The sequence below is a fragment of the Colias philodice genome, chromosome 11 (assembly GCF_061535455.1).
Source record: "Colias philodice isolate Cphi_HAF_F1 chromosome 11, ilColPhil1 Martin Lab GWU primary, whole genome shotgun sequence".
Lineage (NCBI taxonomy): Eukaryota > Metazoa > Arthropoda > Insecta > Lepidoptera > Pieridae > Colias > Colias philodice.
In genome coordinates, this window is record NC_143096.1 from 1,542,972 (window position 1) to 1,563,598 (window position 20,627).

General features: G+C 35.1%; 2 protein-coding genes and 2 long non-coding RNA genes across 4 annotated transcripts; 1 reads left to right on the forward strand and 3 right to left on the reverse strand.

The window, feature by feature from the left end:
* Nucleotides 1-426: 426 nt before the first annotated feature.
* LOC149484356 (eukaryotic translation initiation factor 4E-like) lies at nucleotides 427-3,462 on the forward strand. The gene is made up of 5 exons (XM_089700521.1): nucleotides 427-572; nucleotides 862-1,040; nucleotides 1,159-1,336; nucleotides 2,073-2,160; nucleotides 2,474-3,462. Exons 1-5 carry the CDS (start codon nucleotides 456-458, stop codon nucleotides 2,629-2,631), a joined length of 720 nt encoding a protein of 239 aa, XP_089556647.1. The 5' UTR covers nucleotides 427-455; the 3' UTR covers nucleotides 2,632-3,462.
* A 655-nt stretch (nucleotides 3,463-4,117) lies between these two features.
* On the reverse strand, nucleotides 4,118-5,316 carry LOC149484357 (uncharacterized). The gene is made up of 2 exons (XR_016316260.1): nucleotides 4,994-5,316; nucleotides 4,118-4,669 (listed from the first exon to the last, which is right to left on the reverse strand). It is a non-coding gene; the product is annotated as an uncharacterized LOC149484357 (long non-coding RNA).
* A 689-nt stretch (nucleotides 5,317-6,005) lies between these two features.
* On the reverse strand, nucleotides 6,006-20,627 carry LOC149484358 (uncharacterized). Its single transcript, XM_089700495.1, has 8 exons — nucleotides 20,542-20,627; nucleotides 16,819-16,944; nucleotides 16,373-16,528; nucleotides 14,124-14,279; nucleotides 13,307-13,459; nucleotides 12,766-13,089; nucleotides 6,534-7,694; nucleotides 6,006-6,188 (listed from the first exon to the last, which is right to left on the reverse strand). Exons 1-8 carry the CDS (start codon nucleotides 20,558-20,560, stop codon nucleotides 6,076-6,078), a joined length of 2,208 nt encoding a protein of 735 aa, XP_089556621.1. The 5' UTR covers nucleotides 20,561-20,627; the 3' UTR covers nucleotides 6,006-6,075.
* On the reverse strand, nucleotides 14,283-15,386 carry LOC149484359 (uncharacterized). The gene is made up of 2 exons (XR_016316259.1): nucleotides 15,067-15,386; nucleotides 14,283-14,367 (listed from the first exon to the last, which is right to left on the reverse strand). It is a non-coding gene; the product is annotated as an uncharacterized LOC149484359 (long non-coding RNA).

A 20,627-nucleotide genomic window follows, 5' to 3' on the forward strand; every position in this document is an offset into this window, starting at 1 on the left:
CTAAACACTAAACACTCCTGTCCAGACGTGTTTAGGCAGGCACACTGCGAGTGAGGGGGAAGGGAGGGCGCGCGGGACGTGGCTACTCGCAGTCCACTCGCAAAAAAATAGAACACGCTTCTATTCACTTTACTACACAGCCTACTAAACACTCGCACTAAACAGTCGCTGTCCACACGTAGTACTACTCATCACCTGCACTCGCACTAATCAAAGTGTGAACCAGCCATAATGTCTATTGTCTGCAGACTGCATTACAGATATGTATAAAGTTTAACTGGCAACTTTATTTTATTTTTGTTATATTTTTGATAATTTCAAGGAATGCCTATTCTGTATTAATTTGGAAAATTCAATTAATGTATTCTTTTTATTGCTAGATATTTATAATCTTTTTTTGGTTATCTTTAATTAAATTAACAATAATTTAATTATACTTTTATGATATATTATCTATGATAACATTGAATGGTTTAACTTGCAACACAGACCGGGTTTCTGTCTTTTTGCAAAAAACTGAGGTCGCAAAGAATTTCTGTGACATGGCTGGAAATACTGCTGAAGAAGTGGAGGTAGTTAAAATCAATATCCGTTGCTAAATTTTTTATAATACCCGTAAATATACACATTCAATGGGGTACAGTCGTAGTTTTTTACATTCCCTGCTGATGTGGCTGGAGCCACTTTCACTACAGCATTTGTTTCATGTTTATCGATTATAAAGGATATATTTACGTCTTTACCTTTGAAATATTAGAATAGTAGACCTTATTTTTCAAATAAAAAGTTTTCCTTGTTAATTATTACAATTTTTAATTAGAAACTTAGGTTAGATTTTTGAAAATGACTTGTGTATTCAAGGGATCAGCGGGTACCGAGACCAAAAATGTCAACAATGCAGAGGTTCCCCCGGAGTTCTTGATCAAGCATCCATTGCAAAACACGTGGAGCCTTTGGTTTTACGATAACGACAGAACAAAAACATGGGAAGAAAACCAGATTGAATTGACTACTTTTGACACAGTTGAAGATTTCTGGAGGTAAGTTAACATGTTAGAACTCAAGCCACATATCTCGATAACGAATTAAAACAAAGATTTAAATATAATTTGAATATTTTCCATATATTTTGTGCCCTAAACATTCATAATATTCCAGGCTCTACCATCATATTAAAGCGCCATCTGAGATCAGACAAGGCCATGACTATGCCGTGTTCAAGAAGGGGATTCGCCCCATGTGGGAAGACGATGCTAACAAAATGGGCGGCCGGTGGCTTATCAGTCTTGAGAAGAGACAGCGCAACTCCGACCTTGACCGATTTTGGTTAGATGTTGTGAGTATTCATTACATTTTGTAGATAAAATCTTAAAAGGTGTTTTTTTTAATCAGTGCTTGTGTATATTTTTTTGTCATCTACTATCACATGATTCAGGATGGAATAAAGTTGAAATATTATATATCTATAGGAACAGCTATGATTTAACTATACTTTGTTCCTAACATTAATGTTTTCGCTTTATTAACATAAGGCTACTAACTTACCTAATGGCTGGTTCACACTTTGATTAGTGCGAGTGCAGGTGATGAGTAGTACTACGTGTGGACAGCGACTGTTTAGTGCGAGTGTTTAGTAGGCTGTGTAGTAAAGTGAATAGAAGCGTGTTCTATTTTTTTGCGAGTGGACTGCGAGTAGCCACGTCCCGCGCGCCCTCCCTTCCCCCTCACTCGCAGTGTGCCTGCCTAAACACGTCTGGACAGGAGTGTTTAGTGTTTAGTGTTTAGCGTAGTGTGTAGCGTCGCGAATTTCACCATTGTCCTGCACTCGCACTAATCACCTGCACTCGCAGTTGAATTGGACACTACTCGCACTACACACCTGCACTCGCACTAATCACCTGCACTCGCACTAATCAAAGTGTGAACCAGCCATAAGTCTGCATTTAAGTATTAAGCTCAATATATGTCTCAATTGGATTATTGAGGAAAGATGTGTAAAAAATATACAATTTCCACTGCCTGTCTTTCATATGGCATAAGGAAAATTCTTATTTAAAAATCTTACATTTTAGGTATTGCTACTAATTGGTGAGAATTTTGAGCATCCTGAAGAAATCTGTGGTGCTGTTGTGAATGTAAGAGCAAAATTAGATAAAATTGGTAAGTTATTTCCTGTTAATAATATTCAATGTAGCATTAATAGCAGCAGTGAAAATGATACATTTATGTATTGATATGAATTTAAATTATCTTATTTTAAAACAAAATACACAATTATTGTTCCATAAAATACATAATGCCATCCTTCCACAATGATTGACTGCTTTATTGGTAAGATGGTTAACAGCAATAAAAAGTTTCAACCTGGCTGAAAAGAAAATTTATCAATGAAACAGATATAAAACAAATATTACCTACGGCTACAAGAGGTCATAGGCTTACACTTTTATTATACTTGATCAATTATTTACAGCTGTCTGGACCGCAGATACGACAAAACAACATGCCGTGATAGATATCGGAAGGAAATTAAAGGAGCAGCTCGGTATTCACGGCAAGATCGGCTTCCAAGTGCACAGAGACACCATGGTCAAACACTCCTCATCAACTAAGAACCTTTACACAGTCTAGCATCCAATACTTTTCCATAACCCAGCGTTGGTCAATCACTCCCTCGGTATGCAGAACAGTTACATAGTATATGTGGAACAAAACGGGGTAATCGTACCAATGCTGTGTTGGAAATAAAACATTTCTCAACAGAAGTAGTATTTACGTTGAAGTTTCGCGTTTCTCATTAAGAGAGTTTATTTGATGACTCGCCGTCAGAGTGAGTGAAGGAAGTTTGTACTAAACTGTTTGGTGTGGTTGTTGTCAAAGTTTACGCTGGTATTTATCAATGTTTAGGGATAAAGTTTAACCTTAAGGTGTTAAAAGTACATGAATTTCACCTAATAGATAAAGATTATCAATAATAGTTAATTTTTTGGTTTATAAAGGATTTTCGTATTGAAAATATTCAGGTAGCTGTCGGTTGTATGATAATTGAAAGTATAGGTCAGTCATGCAATATGAAACATGTTTTTATCGCGTGACTAACGAATATGCGTTATTGATGTGTTTGTTGTGCAAATTTTTGTAATTCCTAAGGCTTTGATAAAAAGATTATGTAACTGCAATAGAAGTAAATATTGTCTTTATAATAACATTGTCTAATACCGGAGTGACTGCAAAATAGATATAAGTTTGTATTTACTCATTAAGGGCTAACGCCAAATTAGCATGTTGCAAGAAAATTTTCAATATTTATACGATTAATTTACACGTAAGTTTCATTTCACGCACTCGCCATTTTGTTATTAACTCTCGGTACTAAGGAATCTGTCGCCCTGCATAGTTTAAAATTGTTTTGTGTCCGATAGACTATATTTTGGTATTTCATATAAAATACTGAACTAAAAATGTTTTTTTATTCTTATTCCTCTGCATCAATAACCATCTACATATTTTATAGTTCAATATATAATACATGTCTCGACTAACTGGTAAAATGGGCCATTTCATTGCCTAGGTTATTTATAAAATTATCCCATTTAATTAACTTTCTGAATTATATCCAGCCATATCGTTAAATTGTGAAATATACTCAACCGAATATACGAAATCTTTGTAAATGTCAAAACTCGGTGTAGTGTAGGTATATTTTCAGTTCATATTGCTGTGATTATACTTTTTAACCTACCTATATTTATTAAACAGAATCCACTATTTTGCCGAGGTTAAATGTATATTTTTTCTGTTCTTGGCTTGGGTCATGACTAGTGTTGCCGAACTATCGATAGTTTGACTATCGATAGTTGACCTTGAAAATAAGTCAGAATATCGATAGCACTATCGATAGTATCGATATTATCGATACTATCGATACTATCGATAGCGTTAATCATGGAATACTATTGATGAACTGCAATAGTATCGATAAAATCGATAGTATTGATTGCCAATAGTTGCTATACTATCGATACTGTCGATAGTATCGATACTATTGCTACTGAATATTGCAACTACAATCGATACTATCGATAGTACTGATACTATCGATAGTTTTGAGCTATCGATAGTACAGTGCGACACAAAAGAGATGAAAATAAATGAGGGCGCCACCGTCGCTCATATAGCAACACTGATACTGCGACGCAAGCGATCTTGATACTATAGAATAAAAATCCAAAAATCTATATAATATAATCTAAAATAAATACCGCGATTTAAACCGTTATAATTGTTTCATTGTAGCAATAGTGTAAAATATTTAAGACAAAAATACATTAGTATTTTAATTGACCTACCTAGGTCAAATTTTACTTAAATGTATTTGGAATTAGTTATTTTATAAAAATCGGTCAAGTGTTTAGACTGCAGAGGCGCACATAGAATCAAACATACAAACAAACAAGCATACATGCAGCTCAAACACATTACCCTCTTTCTGGGTCCGTCGGGTAGAAAAAAACAAGGCGATTTGAAAACCACATATTTTTATTTTTTTTGTAGATAAATTTTGTACATTAATATAATTCATCAAAATTTAAATATTCTACTCCTTCAAAGGACTGATCATCAATCTGTTTCGAAGTACTGGCAAGAGGGTACGCGGCATCTTCAGTATCTGTAAATATGATACAGTAAATATGATTTTTTTTCTTATGGTTTGATTGATTAATAGATAGATAGCTGTATGAAAACAGTTATCACTATACTATGTAGTAAAATCTAAACTAGGTACTTTATTTGAGGCTGGTTGGATTGGATATAACTTCTTGACTCAAATTGTGCTGGTCGCACTATAAAAACTAGTTTTTGTTTACATACAAATAACCTCAAATTAAATTGCGAAAACGTAATAATCGCCATACATACATACATTAAACACTCGTCACTAATGGAATATTCTATTTTACGTAGTACTGAGCAAAAATAAATGGAATCTCACCGGTATATTCTGATGTACGTTTGTAAACGTTTTCCAAATCAGTCAATAAATTTCCAGCTTGAAATTCGGACAAACACCGAATAAAAACTTTATACACCACATCACGGACACCGCTACGTTTAACCTTTTTCATGATGACTCCTTTTTTATTTAAATTTCTTGTTCTAAATAACAATTTTATCTCAATAATTATCCACTTCACGAAAAAAACAAAAAATTTTTATTCAACTTGACAGCTACATTGCCAATTCAGGGTTGCCAGGTAATGAAAAACGAATTAGTTCCAAAATAATTAATTTCATCTCTTTTATGTCGTACTATAGTAAATTGTGCAATAGTATTGTTCACGATTTCTTGGTATAATGGGTCAGTCAATGGGCTTATTGGATTACGAATTAACGAACTAAAAAAAATGGATTGTACAAAGCGCCAATAGATAACTTGAAAAGTATTATAACCAAACATCTAGTTCTCTGTCATCCACTATAATATTATTGATAAAGCAATACTATCGAGAAAAAGGTCACTATCGATGGGACGATATTATCGATAGTATCGACACTATCGATAGTATCGATAGTTCGTTCGATATTGAGCTTCGATAGTATCGACACTATCGATAGTATCGATAGTTCGTTCGATATTGAGCTTCGATAGTATCGATACTATCGATGGTATTGCTATGTGTCGATAGTATTTACGCTTATAGGACTATCGATACTATCGATAGTATCGACACTATCGATAGTATCGATAGTGCTATCGATACTATTGCTTTTCCCCAACTATCGATAGTTAATCGATAGACTATCGATAGTGGACTATCGAGCGGCAACACTAGTCATGACTCATGCCTGATGCTGGTCTCTTATTGAACAATAAGTCATGTGTTATGCAGTTACATATTTAAATTAACCGTTTCTGAACGCTTGTTTTATCTGGAGTCCCCGAATTTTGAACCATACCAAACCATATTGTTAGTTATAAGCTAAGATTATAAATAATACACACATTTTTAACGATAGAAATGATAAAAATTTATTAATTTATGTAAACATCTAAGACAATACAAGTTTAGAATTTTATAAAATGGTGCAGGTTCTTGAGTTTGTTTGGTTTCTGATTTCTGTTTCTACTGTCTCTTCTATTTTGTGGACTTTTTCCTCCGCAGTTTCAATGCTTTTGTGAATATTTTCTGAAATTCGAAAGTGTAAGTAAGTAAAAGTAGTCTAGTATGTGGATACTAACAATCTTAACATTAATGAAGGGGAAAGAACATCATTTTTGAAAAGAAAGCTTGAGTTTGAAGATAGAGTCGAGCAAGCGGAAACATATCTATTAAGATTTCTAATCCTGTAGTTACAAGAATAATTTTAAGATTTTATTTAGTTTTTAAGGATACTATAATTTTAACTGTTTGTAATAATATGTTACTATTTATCATTTACAAATCAACATTTCTTAATTTTAGGCAATATTTTTTATTATTTGCATCAGTTCATATTTAATTACTTATTAAATTGAGAATGGAGTGATTTACCTGTAACATTTTCTTCTATTACCTTTCCTTTACCCATGCAAGAGTTTTCTTTATCTCGTATAGATTGAAAAATGCGGGCGAACCGACCTTTTTCCTCCAGTTTATTAACGACCACCTCTGAATCTTCGCAATTCGTTGGGACTTGGTCAATATGATCTTCACTTCTTACAATTGGTAATACTGCTTGAGTTTTCGTTTTACCAGCTTGTGGACTCGATTTATCAGAGCCACAAGGTATAGTTTCATTTTCCGATTGCCCTCCGTCACTTCGTTGACCATCATCGCTATGTTTGCTCAGGTTTGGGCTCATGTGGGATATGTCGGGTATGTGCAAAAGGTCTTGAATTATAGGACTCTTTGGAGGTGGTGAATTATTAGTCTCGGCTATTTTATCTGGAATTCCCAATGATATCTTTTCATCGCAGTGAAACCCGGGGTCGATTTTTGCGACGGATTTTTTCAAAATATCCTCTACGACTTCTATTTTCTCATTTGCTTCTTCTTTAACAGTGTGTACAATTTCTTGTATTTTATCTTCGGCTTTGTTTTGTATTTCCTCGATGTCCTCTGTGACTTTATCCTTTGCTTTTTCAAGTTTTTCTGATATTTCTGTCATTCCCTTTTCTATAGACGTTGATATATCCATTTTAGGCATGTTGTCAATAATCATACTGGTATCATTGTTTAGATCTGGTATATTATGTATGCTAGCTGTGTCTGTTTCGAGATCGTTAATATGAACGATATGAGATCCACTTACATTAGCTTCTAATGAATCGATCGACCCGCTTTCTTCGTTTCCATTGTTGGAGTTTTCAATTACGTGCTCATTAACGCTAGGCTTTGGTGTATCCATCGGAGGATCTTCTTTGTTCATGATTGGTACTTTTTGCAAGGGAGGTAGTTCGGTAATAGATATTTGTTTATTGTCTTGGTTGACTATGAAATCGTTATTCGTGAAGTCTGCGTTGGAGCCTTTGGTAGCGGTGAGTAGAGTGTGGCAGCCGCCGCAAGCCACATTGTCTAAAATGAAACCATTCATGGCGGTGACCCGCTTAGGCGTATATTGATTGGGGAAGTCGGTCGAGTTGTCGGCGTCGATTTCGTCCAAGCACAATTTATCGTGCCTTGACTCGCCACAGGTGTAAAGCAATCCATTGTCTGAAAATATAGATATTAGATATGTATTATGGAACCGTCTTATGATGACTCAACAATAAACATTGATATTTGGAAGCAACAACGATTTTTTAACGATTGGTGGAACAATGACCGAGGATATTCGAACATTATATTTTGCAGAAATATGTATAAAGTGTCTGTCGATAAAAAATAATTTTAAACGATATAGGAATTATTAAAAAAAGTTTAAAATTGTTGTGTTTAACTCTTTATTATAATGAACAAGTGACATTACATTTTTATAAAGTATATCCAAGTACCCACATTATAATTAATATTACATACAACATCTTCCCCTTTCAATAAGATATAACATAAGGATATTAAAATAATTTGCTGACGAACGATACTAATTTTACAATGAACTTTATATATACACTTAAGCAATAGAGTACATTCATTACAGTAAGTTTAGCTAAACAATCAATTAGTTTGCAATAATCTATATCTATCCATTAGTGCAAAACATAACATCATGTATGATGATATTCTATAGACATTAATTATAAATCATCTCAGCTAGTAACATTAAACAAAATTTAATGATAACCATTCAATCATAAATTTAACACATTACTCGCACTTAACCTATAAATACTTTAACACAAAAGCCAAACAATAGTAGAACATTCGATATACACATATTCCTATACTACATCATCCGATACTATTTTTTTTATTTTTTTTTTTTTTTATTGTTACATATTAAACTAAAACATTAATTACATATATAGTTAATAAAGAAATCTGTCTGGAGGACGCACTACTCTTCCAGAACGAGTACAATAAAATTTTGTATTTTGCGACACCTCAGTAGGAGAAGAATTAATCTTGTTATTTTGGACATAACTTTCATCAAAATCATCATAATCTCCGATAGGACGCCTATAATCAGGTTTCTTACTTTTATTTAAAACAGGCTCGTTCTGATCGACGCCAGTCTTAATAATTTGCTGCCTATTCCTCCTATACCGTGCGCCGTCCGGCGTGCGCACCCAGTACGATCGCGGCTCCGCGGCCGGACCCTCCACGCGCGCCGGCACCCAGCGGCTGTGACTCATTCCCTGCCCATCACGAATACGTACAAAATCATTGTTATTTAACGGCTTTAATTTCCGCGTATGCTGATTGTAGAACGAGCTCGATTTTTTAGTTTTTTCTGCACGTTTTATTGCTACTTTCCCTCTGGAAGGAAGCTTCGGTCTTAAAAGATTCGAACAAACAGGTAGCCTAGTATTTAAACGCCTACCCATCAAAAGCTGAGCCGATGAATAAATCTCCCCTGATATAGGCGTATTTCTAAAATTTAATAAAGCTAGATACGGATCTGTGCCGTCCTGTTCGGCTTTAATTAATAATTTTTTAACAGTTTGTACGTTACGTTCGGCTAAACCATTAGATCGGGGATAATAAGGCGAACTCGTTACATGTCGAAATCCCCAAGCCTCACTGAAATTCTTAAACTCCCCAGATGTAAACTGCAGACCGTTGTCCGAAATTAACCGCTTCGGGATACCGTGACGAGAAAACATATCCTTTAACTGTTTAATTACCGAACCGGAGGTAATATCTCTCAATGAAGCGACCTCCACGTATTTCGAATAGTAGTCTACGACCAAAATGAAATATTTATTTTTAATCTGAAAAATGTCAGCGGCTAGCACTTCCCACGGAGTGTCCGGTTGCGGGTGCGGCAGCAGCGGCTCGCGCGGCTGCTCGGCGCGGTGCTGTGCGCACACGCCGCAGCGCCGCACGGCCCGCTCGATGTCCGCCGACATGCCCGGCCACCACATCACGTCGCGAGCTCGGTTTTTACACTTATCGATACCTAGATGGCCCTCGTGAATTCTATTAATCATTTCTTTTCTAAGACTCGTTGGTATAATTACTCTGTGATTTTTGAACGCTATATTTTTAATAACGTGAAATTCATCTCTTATATCCCAATACACCTTCGCGCTTCCATCTAACAACGCTTTCGTGTGAGGCCAACCAGTTTTATAATAATCCATCGCTTTGCAGAGCCCCACATCATTCCTAGTCTCATTCTCCACTAACTTCAGTTTTTCATCACTGAAACCGGTATTTTGAATAATAAGATTCACATGTCCTTCCACATCCTTTTGAATTTTATCTTCAGTACTATGTAAATTATCTAATTTAGTTCTCGACAATGTGTCCGCTATAAACATGAGTTTGCCTGGAACATAACATACATTTAACGAATATCGTTGTAATTTTAATAACAGTCTTTGCAACCTAATAGGTATATCATTCAGTGGTTTTTTGAAAATAGATTCTAAAGGTTTGTGATCGCTTTCCACTATAACGTTAGTATGTCCATAAACAAATTGATGGAATTTCGAACACCCATATACTATCGCCAACATCTCCTTCTCTATTTGCGCCCAGCGACTCTCGGCAGGTGTTAAAGCGCGCGCCGCGAACGCCACGGGCCGCCCCTCTTGCAGCAAACACGCTCCGAGACCGAACGCACTCGCATCGACGGAGACGGTAACTTGTTTATTTGGATCATAAAATCTCAAAGAAGGCGCATTCATTAAGGACGTTTTAATTTTATTATAAGCTTTAGTATGTATTTCGTGCCAATCGAATTGTACATTATTTTTTAGTAATGATCTCAACGGTTCCACTAATTTAGCATAATTAGGAATAAATCGAGATACATAATTGGACATCCCTAAAAACCTCTCTAACTCTTTTCTGTTTACAGGTATACTCATGTCTCTTATTACACGAATTCTATCTGGATCCGGCTTAATCCCATTTGAATTAAAAATATGCCCTAGGAATTTAACTTCTCTCACCCCAAATTTACATTTATCCCGGTTGAACCTTACCCCATTTGCCACAGCACACTGCAGCACCTTATGTAACCGCTCGTCATGCTCCTCTTTTGTCTTACCGTACACCAACACATCGTCGACGTACGTTTCAACGCCTTCACATGCAAACAATCTATGCATTACACTATGAAAAACCTCACACGCACTACTAATTCCGAAAGGCAATCGTAAAAATCTATATCTCCCGAAAGGTGTTGCAAAAGTACATAGCTTAGAACTATCATAATCCAATTTTAACATATAAAATCCTTTACTAGCGTCCAAAACGGAAAAATAATTAGCTCCAGACAAATTTGCAATTATTTCATCAAGCGTAGGCAATTGAAAATGACATCTTTTAATTGCCTCATTTAAAAACTTAGGGTCTAAACATATGCGTAATTTACCATCCGGTTTTTCCACTAATACTATATTTGACACCCAATCGGTGGGTTCACTAACAGGCATTATAATGTTAAGCTGTTGTAAGCGATTGAGCTCCTCCTTTAACTTAGGTCTTAATTTAATCGGTATTTTTCTTGCACTCCGTACTACGGGAGGAACCCTCTCGTCTACAATAATTCTATGAAAACCTGGTAATTCTCCTATTCCTTCAAACACAGATTTATATTGCACGAAAAAGTCTATATTACAATTTTTTATCTCATTAATTCTCATAATCATATTTAATTTGACACAAGCATCTCTCGATAACAAGTTACTGCAATTTAGATTTAAAACAAATATTTTTTCATGTATTTTTAAAGACTTATATGTAATCGAGGCCATAAAGTAACCAATAACACTTAATTTATTTTTACTCACCTCTTTAAGAATTACATTAGTTTTCAATAAATCTCTTTTACTAAATCCTGAGGATAAATAGCTAGACAATGACATTACACAAACATCGGCTCCACTATCTAACTTAAACATCACCGCTTTGCCATTTACATAAACATAATCGAACCAAGCGTGTCCGTCTATCGTGTTTATTTCAATACCGTTTATTATATATTCCTCACCTGAACCCTCTGACGGCGGGGTCGAACGATTCACTTCGCGTAACGATACCGCACTATACCTACAACACTTTGCAAAATGTCCACGTTTATCACATCTATAACAACTTACGTTAAAAGCGGGACACTTATTATATTGATGCATACGATCACAATAGGCGCACTTCGGACGCGTACGCCGCACCTGATGACCTTGATGCTGCGGCGCGGCAAGCGCGCGCTGCGGCCGCGCCGGCCAGGCGGGCCCGTGCCAGCCGCCGCTCGCCCTCGCTCGCGCGCCGCGCGAACTCACCGCCTCCACCTCGACGTCACGACCGACCATTGAACGTGCACTCCTCACTTCATTCATACAACTCGATGAACTTCCCGGAATTTGTGTATCAATTACAATTTTATTAGCAGGCGGCGCGGGCGCGTCGACTCGGCCCGCTTGATGACACGCAGCCTCCGCCGCTCGACACCACGATTCTGCGTCATTCAATTCCAAATCCTTTTTTCTTAAAAGACGCTCCCTTAACTGTGCATCTCGTATTCCTCGTATTAACTGCGTTAAAATGAGGCTATCTCTTAGTTGCCCAAATGAACACACTTTACTTTGTATTTTTAAACGTGCAAAATAACATTCGAAAGATTCATCTGCGTTTTGATAACACTCGAAAAACAAATGACGCTCGTAATTAATATTCTTCTTCGGGTCTAAACGTTCTTGAAACTTCAAACATAATACGTCATATTTGTTAATCTCACTACTTTGAAAATCGAGTTCTTCATATATTTCACGTCCACATTTACCAATTGAATGTAAAAATAAAGCACACTTCTCACGTCCAGGGGCATTTTCTCTTCCAGATGCAATTAAATACCAATCAAAACATTTCTTCCAATCTCGCCAATTCTCCGCCATATTGCCATGACTTAACATTGCCGCTGGCTGTTGTATCGCATTATTGATGCAACTTAAATCTTTATCACTCTTTGCCATGTTCACAAATACTTATTAACTTTTTTAATGAACAATATCTCATTTGTATATACTAATTATTCACTTAATTTGCAATTATTTTCACACCTGACACCATGTTGTGTTTAACTCTTTATTATAATGAACAAGTGACATTACATTTTTATAAAGTATATCCAAGTACCCACATTATAATTAATATTACATACAACAAAAATTACCAGTAACAAAAGCAGTGTGCATCGCCCCACAAGCAACCAATTTCAATTGATAGCCGTCGAACATTTTGTCCATATTAATTTCCGTTGGCTCTTTCACTGTTTCTATTGTGTTCGGCATGCCCAATTGTCCTTTTTCATTGGAACCAAAAGCCAATATTTTGCTTTCGTCCATTGATAAAAGAAATGTGTGGTTTGCGCCGCAACATGCACTCTTTATTTGTACATTAGTTGGTAGAACTTGAGGTACGTATATAATATTTGCTGTATCTGATATGCCAAGCTTTTGGTTCTCATTATCACCTGTTACGAATACGGCTCCTTTTGCTGTGGATGATATAATTAATTATTTAATATTATTGTTAGGAAATTATGATTAATAACATTTTTTTCATATGTAATACTTATTATTTCTGTTTTTACGAAAATGCTTCTTGTAATTTGTATAGTATTAATCAGAGCGATCATATTAATGAATATTATGACTCGTTTACTCGCATAAACACTACACAATTAGAAAAAAAAGAAAGAATTCATAAATTACCAGTAATAAACACGGTGTGATAGTAACCGCACTCCACAAAGGCTATTTTCTCCATAAATTTGAGCTCAGTGAGTTTGACGCAGGTCCTGGTGTCTTCGCCGAGCCCGAGCTGCCCTTCCGTGTTCGAGCCACACATGAACACGCGCCCATCGTCTGGTGGAAGATTTTTAGATATTATATCATTTTACATACGTCTAAATGTTAATTTGTTCCGCCAATATCTAAGGCCTATTTGTATTTGTATGTACACAGTACAACAGAGATGGATAGGAAAGCAAGTTGTATTTTACGAGAAGACGTAGGTACCTATAACTTGAAGCGGTGTCATAAGGGGGTGGAATTAATCTATACATAATATATAAAGCTGAAGAGTTTGTTTGTTTGTTTGTTTCAACGCGCTAATCTCAGGAATTACTGGTCCGATTTGAAAAATTATTTCGGTGTTAGATAGCCCATTTATCGATTAAGGTTATACAATATACATATATCATCACGCTAAGACCAACAGGAGCGGAGCAATGCGGGTGAAACCGCGGGGCACAGCTAGTTATTAAATAGTTATAAATTGGCTCTTTAAAGAACAACTATTAATAATTATTGCTCGTAGGTATATCGAATAATTAAAAGTAACAATTCTAGTTGAAATGAAATGAAAATTAAAACAAACACAATACATGATTTATTCTCTGTAATTTGCAGACTGCAGAGCTTTATCACATAGTATAAACTGAATGCAGGTAACTAAACCCAGAATAATTTTGACAAATATTCTTTTAAATACTTGAATTTACACATTTAAATACAAAATCAAACTGACCAGTTAGCACCGCAGTATGGTTACTACCAGCGGAGACCTGCCGTATCGGCTGGTCGGCGTCCAGCTCGACATACTGCGGTACTGAGTGGCTCTCCACATCGCCTGTACCCAGCTGGCCTTCTTCGTTGCAGCCCACTGCGTAGATCGCGTTTGTGTCTGGAATTATAAGTTTAACCTTTTGACCGCCAGAGCAAAAACGCATCGCCGTGCCCTCCACGCCAAGCCACAAATTCAATGAGATAACCTTGAAAATAGTAGGGATTCCAAAATGTTATCGATAAACATAATAATTCACGTCTGAATATTTGAATAAACAGCTTATAACACAAAAATAATATTTATTTAACCTCATCTCCTACTGTAAAAACTTAAGACCACATTAAATAGCAACTATCAACAAAAAAAATCAACCTTTTGAGATACAAAAATACATATAAAATTGCAGCAAGTTACAGCACTATTCTCTATCAGTTACGCCCCATTGGCATGTATACATGCCAATGGCGCGGGCAACCATCCTTTTTTTTATAATCTCTCGCTTCTGATTAGGGATGTGTAGCTGTATATTATTATAACTTATCGAGTTTATTTATTAAGTTTATATGAACTATAGGTATTATTGTGGAGTGTTTATTTGTAAATATCAAAACAACTATTACCTTTAAATAAAGGGAATTGCATTATGAGCTATTACGCACTGTCGACCAGTCGCCGGCGACTGGACTTACTCCGACGACAGTGCGCAAGCCCCTATTTAAACTATAGTAAGTCACACAGTCGACTTGTCGACAGTGCGTAATAGCTCTAAAACTACATATTTATTTTCCAATCATTTAGTTTAATACTTGAGTTATTACAAATACTAATTATATGTAGGTTACCATATTTTGATATGACATAGCGACAATTTGTATCATAAGAATATTCTAATAAAGGCACTCACACTCTCGGCAATACTCGATAAAATATTTTTACAACTTTCCGCACTTAACAACACGGCACGCGCTTACGACGTCACCAGTCCGACATCTATTCATGTCAATGGCGCAGAAGGGATTGCATATCGATACTGTGCTAGGGATGCGCATGATTGGCGAAAAGGAAAATATTCAAATCAACAATATCCACAATATAGACAATATGGTATTATACCAAAGAATGTAGTATTTACCTTTTTTCTCAGTGACTAAGCTTATATATATTTTTTGTAGTTATTACAAAAATTAAGCGAATTAGAGTAATTTCGCTGAAATTTTAATGAAGTTACTTGAATATGCACGTACACATGTTGTACATCACTAGTAGGCACGTATACATGTCATTGGCGCGAGAGAACATGCTTTTTTAGCCATTAATTAAGTTAATTTTTGTCATCAAATATTTGAATAACTACTTGGCAATTTTGTTTACTGTGTACAATTATGTAATAACTGGGGATTCAGTTCATAAACTGTATAAATAAAACACGGAAAAGTAAAGGTTTAATATGTTTATTTTGTATTTATCTATGATCTGTTTCTTGGCATGTATAGGTGTCGTTGGCGCACAGGGCACGATTGCGCATGACATCTATAGATGTCATTGGCGTTCAAAAGGTTAATGACAGAATATGAAAAGATGAGTATAGGTAGTTACTACATATTATTTCAATTTAAATAGTCAACGGACAGTTTTTTTACCCGATTGTCACCTATTTTAGGTGTAGGTTATTCTTATAAATGTATGGTATGTTTAATTAATTGCTAATTTCGTCAAGGTAAGAAACTACATACATAATATTATATCGTTATATGACGGGATGGGTAAAAGATAATTTGTGGACAGGAGGTCACAAGTAAGTGTTATACAAAAGATTATGCCTGACTGTATTATCCTAACCGTATTCTGTTAGGGCCGATTTTTCAATGCTTGGATAAAACTTATCCGTCCAATAAAGTATTACACGAACATTTTAAAATGTCACCTGTAAACTGTCATATACGAACAATTAGAATACATTTTTGAAATGATAGTTTTATTCGTTATTCAATGAATAAGTTTTAACTTTTAACCAAGGATTGAAAAATCAGCCCTTAGTATTTTATTTAAACTTAAAATAAAAGCTCATATAACTAATGAACTGTTTTAGATATTTTTCATCTTTTGTCATTAGAAAGCTACATGTTTACCGAGTGACTAAGAAAAATATATTAATGTTTTATACTTTTATTCTTCTTTTATTCCAGTAAAAAAAATCCACTAAAACTGACCGGTAACAAAAATAGTATGCGCCCGCCCACACGCTACGAACATAGTGCGGTGCGGTTTCAGCCATTTTACACAACTCGGTCTGGTCACTTCGTCCTTATGTCCCAGTCCGAGCTGGCCCCAAGCGTTTGTGCCGAAGACGAACACACGACCGTTCTCTGAAATTGAGAGTTAAATAAAATGTAGAGAATGAAAAGAATGGTAGAGTTCCATGGGTTCTACAAATTCATTTTATTTACAGTGTATTTAAGCCACCGTATTCATTTAGCTATTAATAAAACAAGCTATGATCGTAATCGTAAACCGTAGTAAAATCTTTTGTTAGTAAAAAGAGACAAAAAATAAAGTAAATAAGGATGTGGGTAGGTATAATGTGCAACTTATTCTCCATATGTTTTAGTACCTAGTGTAATTTTTTGTTAAGATCCTGTTAATTTTAAATACTTACGGCATATAACAGCGCTGTGCTCATCACCACAAGATATAGCTACGATTGGATCGTTCTTGATAAAGAAGTGACTAGGTTCATTGTCGGCGAAGTGAGATTTGCCGAACGTGAAGACGGCACCGGTTTCTATAAAAAGATTACGTAAATATGCGAAGATAAATATATAAATACAAACTTTGAAATTGGAATCACCACCCTTCAATATTTTAAGCTTCACGAACAGCAAGATGTGGAAATAGTAGTCCATACAACTTTCAGTTCAACAATAAAATACTTAAAGTTTTACTGTGGTTTTACTTCAAGGCTTTAGGTTTCCAACAAAGTTTTAAAACGATACAGTAAATGAGTTACCTTATATTACTTATGATTAATGATTGCGATAAACCAGTACCTAGGTTCAAGTAATACGTCATTTCTAGCTTTTTTAATATCAGTTAAATCTAAACCTACTCCACAGATTAAAACGTTACTACCTACGCATAGATTCTAGAAATTAATAACACGCCGGTCTGCGGAAACATGAATTTTTATTAGTTTAACCACTGACGTCATTCCTTAAAATGTTACTTAGAAATTACCACGGAAAAGCTTTTTATAGTAGTATAGAGCTTCAGATTTATTGTAGTGGTCGTAACTCGTAATTACAGATTTACGAATTTCGCCTGCCCTTGACTTGGAACGGACGTAGTGGCAAATTGTTGGACGGACTCTTAACTATTGTTCCGCACGAATGTAGAAAATAATAATATTTATAAGCTGACGAAATTGTGATAAATGTATCAGAAAAAAAAAATACTGAACCTAGCTGTTAGTAGTATCTAGATTTTTTTTGTTAAGAAACAAAAATAAATATAACCTAATATTATTGTGAACGTTTAAAAAATGTCCTGAAATATTATATTTCTCTCAAAAACTACTCGACTTATTTATAGCATCGATGCGTCTATAATCTAAAGCTACATTCGTAACGAATAATATAGACTATGTTTTTTAACGCAGGCCAAACCCGAAGCTGCAGCTAACAGTATAATTTCAATGGTTGAAGATCAATTTATCATATTTGCACTATAGACAGTAGCGGTATTGCGTAAAATTAGCATATTGTCTACAACATTGTTAACAGTAGTGGGTTATAAATCATACACAAATGTCACACAGTGCATGCCGCATACTAAAAGGCATAAAGAAACTTTAAACATGTGACGTCTAAGAAAGTGTTGTTCTTGTAATAAGACGCAAACAATAGCTATAGGTAGGTACATAGCACGGGCACGGGTAATTACATTTGACCTTGTCAAGTTCACCCTTTAATCTGGCTATAATCTGCCTGGAGATTAATATCTTAATTTTGGGTTCTATTGTACTTTCTAATTTATTTATCGTGTAATGGATTTAAAAATAGAACCTTTTAGCTACTTCGTAGAGGACTAAAGAACTTTAGGACAAAAGAATGGATAAAGTGCTGGTAAATTTGCAATGTTGCATAAAAGCTTACTTATTAAATTAAACCATAAATATAATTTGTAAAAAGCGTGAAATATTTTTTCTTGGACCTACTTATTTCTGAAAAACTATCTACTTATTTGTTAATATTTATGTGAATCAACAGTGCACAAAAATACCAACAAAAGCTTGAAAGTTGTTGTATGTACTTAGATATGTACTAAAGTATTTTATTGATAGCGATAAAGAAGTAGGTGCAAATCAAATAAATGAAACTACATACAGTCATACATATTATGATTTCAAATATACCTTTAAATTGACGATATGTTTATACAAATTATTAACTAATTTAATGAAGGTTTTCATATTCCCTTGAGCTGTAAAGCTCTTTTAATTAAATTATTGTGTCATTATTCAAAAAAAGTTTAAAAAGCTTTATTGTATGATATCTAGTATGTATTTTAATTTTTTACGCTGGGCAAATGCCCTAAACACTTTAGCCGGTCAAATCAGCAAAAGCTAACAGAAATAAAGTAGGTGCATTACATACAAAACACATAAAGAAAAATGTAAGCTTGTGTAAAATGTAAGAAAAATTTTGCGCGCTGAAACTCGAGGTACTCTGAAAATAGTAGCCTATGTGTGCTTAGATATCTATCTCTGTACCACACATATCATAGATAGATTTGCGTGAAACTGAAAGAAAACGTGGATCATTCATAGATTCTCAAAAATTTCGCGCTTATAATATTACTTGTAGCGTTTCATCGATGCCTATAAAAGAAACTCAATATAAAATGCTACGACGGTTACACGTGTGTAACATTTGGCTGAAAGAAAATCAATAGTAATTTGTTTGTAAACTACACTTGAAACTGGGTTTTTATAACCATTCAACGAAATGAATACAGTATGCGTTGTTTTTTATGTTCAAATGTATATTGGTAGGTATCTAGATGAAGTTTGAAAATAGTAGAGCTTCCTTTACATTGAAAAAAAAAATACGGTGTTGGTACCGATTATTTTATAAATGTTGTAATTAAATTTACAAATATGTGTTTTGGTATTTTTAATTAATTTTCATTTGCATTTAGTGACATATCACACTAGCGGATTGCGAGCGGTTTCAAAGCGGAGCGGGTGCGCAACGAATACGTTGCGGGCGCGCAACGAACACGCCGCGGTTGCGCAGCGAATTCGTTGCGGACGCGTCATTTTGTATACTCTCGCACAAAAGCCAGCCCTTCCGCCTTGCCTAACTTCCATTCAATATTTCCATCGTTTCTGTAGCACTCAATTTTTTAACCGTACTGTGGAAATGCACTTACTTAACAGTTAACTAAAGATGTAATAACAACTGGAGTTGTTAAAAAAAGGTGCTATAAAATTGAATTACTAGGACTTTTAGAATGTACCATACATTCCAAAAGTATGTAACGACTGACCAGTATAATCTCTCCCATAGCAACGTATGTTATAAAGAGATTTTGTGAACCTAATTATGAGCAAAGTGATAGTGAGTTGCTGGTTGCTTGATAAAATTTTCTATTCACTGCTATTTATCTAATAATAAGATAGCCCTGTTTTAGTTAAGGAGCTTTAACATTTATTTCACTAATGAACTTTCTTAATGAGCAATTAAGTTATCTGATTGCATTTCGACCAAGATTTAATAGATAAAACAATACCCTAAACATTAACATGTTATGAAACTCGTAAAAAATAATGATCTCATAATTATTATACTATCACAAGTTATAAGTAACAACCAGCACGGATTCCATTTTGTTAATGAGTGTACATGACTGCGACGTAAACGTTGCGCATCTGCCACGCGTCCGCAACGAATTCGCTGCGCAACCGCAACGTATTCGTTGCGCACCCGCTCCGCTTTGAAACCGCTCGCAATCCGCTAGTGTGATATGTCACTTATTCTGTTAAATTAATATAAAAATGCATCGAAGTAATTTTACACTGCATGATCGACTGCAAGAGAATATTAAACATTTAGAATTATCGCTTTAGAGTTTAGAGGTTAATTATGATATAAAAATACTAGCATATAAAACACAATATATAAAATATATTATAGTAACTCATTACTCAACATCGTGACGAATTGTTATCGAGTTTATTTACTTCACCATGATTGGTGAAGTCAAACCTCATTCTACAGATTCCAAAATCTATAATTTTAAATCCCGGTACGAACTTTCTAATCTGTGCCAACATGTGAAAAAAAATCGAAACAATGGTGCGTTTGAAAATGGAACAGACCTGGGATATCGTCAATCATGGCGGCAAACTATGCGGCCATGTCTGACCCGCGACTGGTCGGTCGGCTGCGGGGCGCTAACTGACCG

Bases quoted from the DNA above. Each gene is read 5' to 3' on its own strand.
- LOC149484356 (XM_089700521.1), top strand. From the start codon at position 456: ATGATAACATTGAATGGTTTAACTTGCAACACAGACCGGGTTTCTGTC. The intron at 573-861 runs GTAGTTAAAATC...TGTGTATTCAAG, and splicing joins ATACTGCTGAAGAAGTGGAG to GGATCAGCGGGTACCGAGAC. The intron at 2,161-2,473 runs GTAAGTTATTTC...AATTATTTACAG, and splicing joins AGCAAAATTAGATAAAATTG to CTGTCTGGACCGCAGATACG.
- LOC149484358 (XM_089700495.1), bottom strand. The intron at 14,280-16,372 runs GTCAGTTTTAGT...TTATAATTCCAG, and splicing joins GCATACTATTTTTGTTACCG to ACACAAACGCGATCTACGCA. The intron at 13,090-13,306 runs GTAATTTATGAA...TATCATCCACAG, and splicing joins TCACACCGTGTTTATTACTG to CAAAAGGAGCCGTATTCGTA.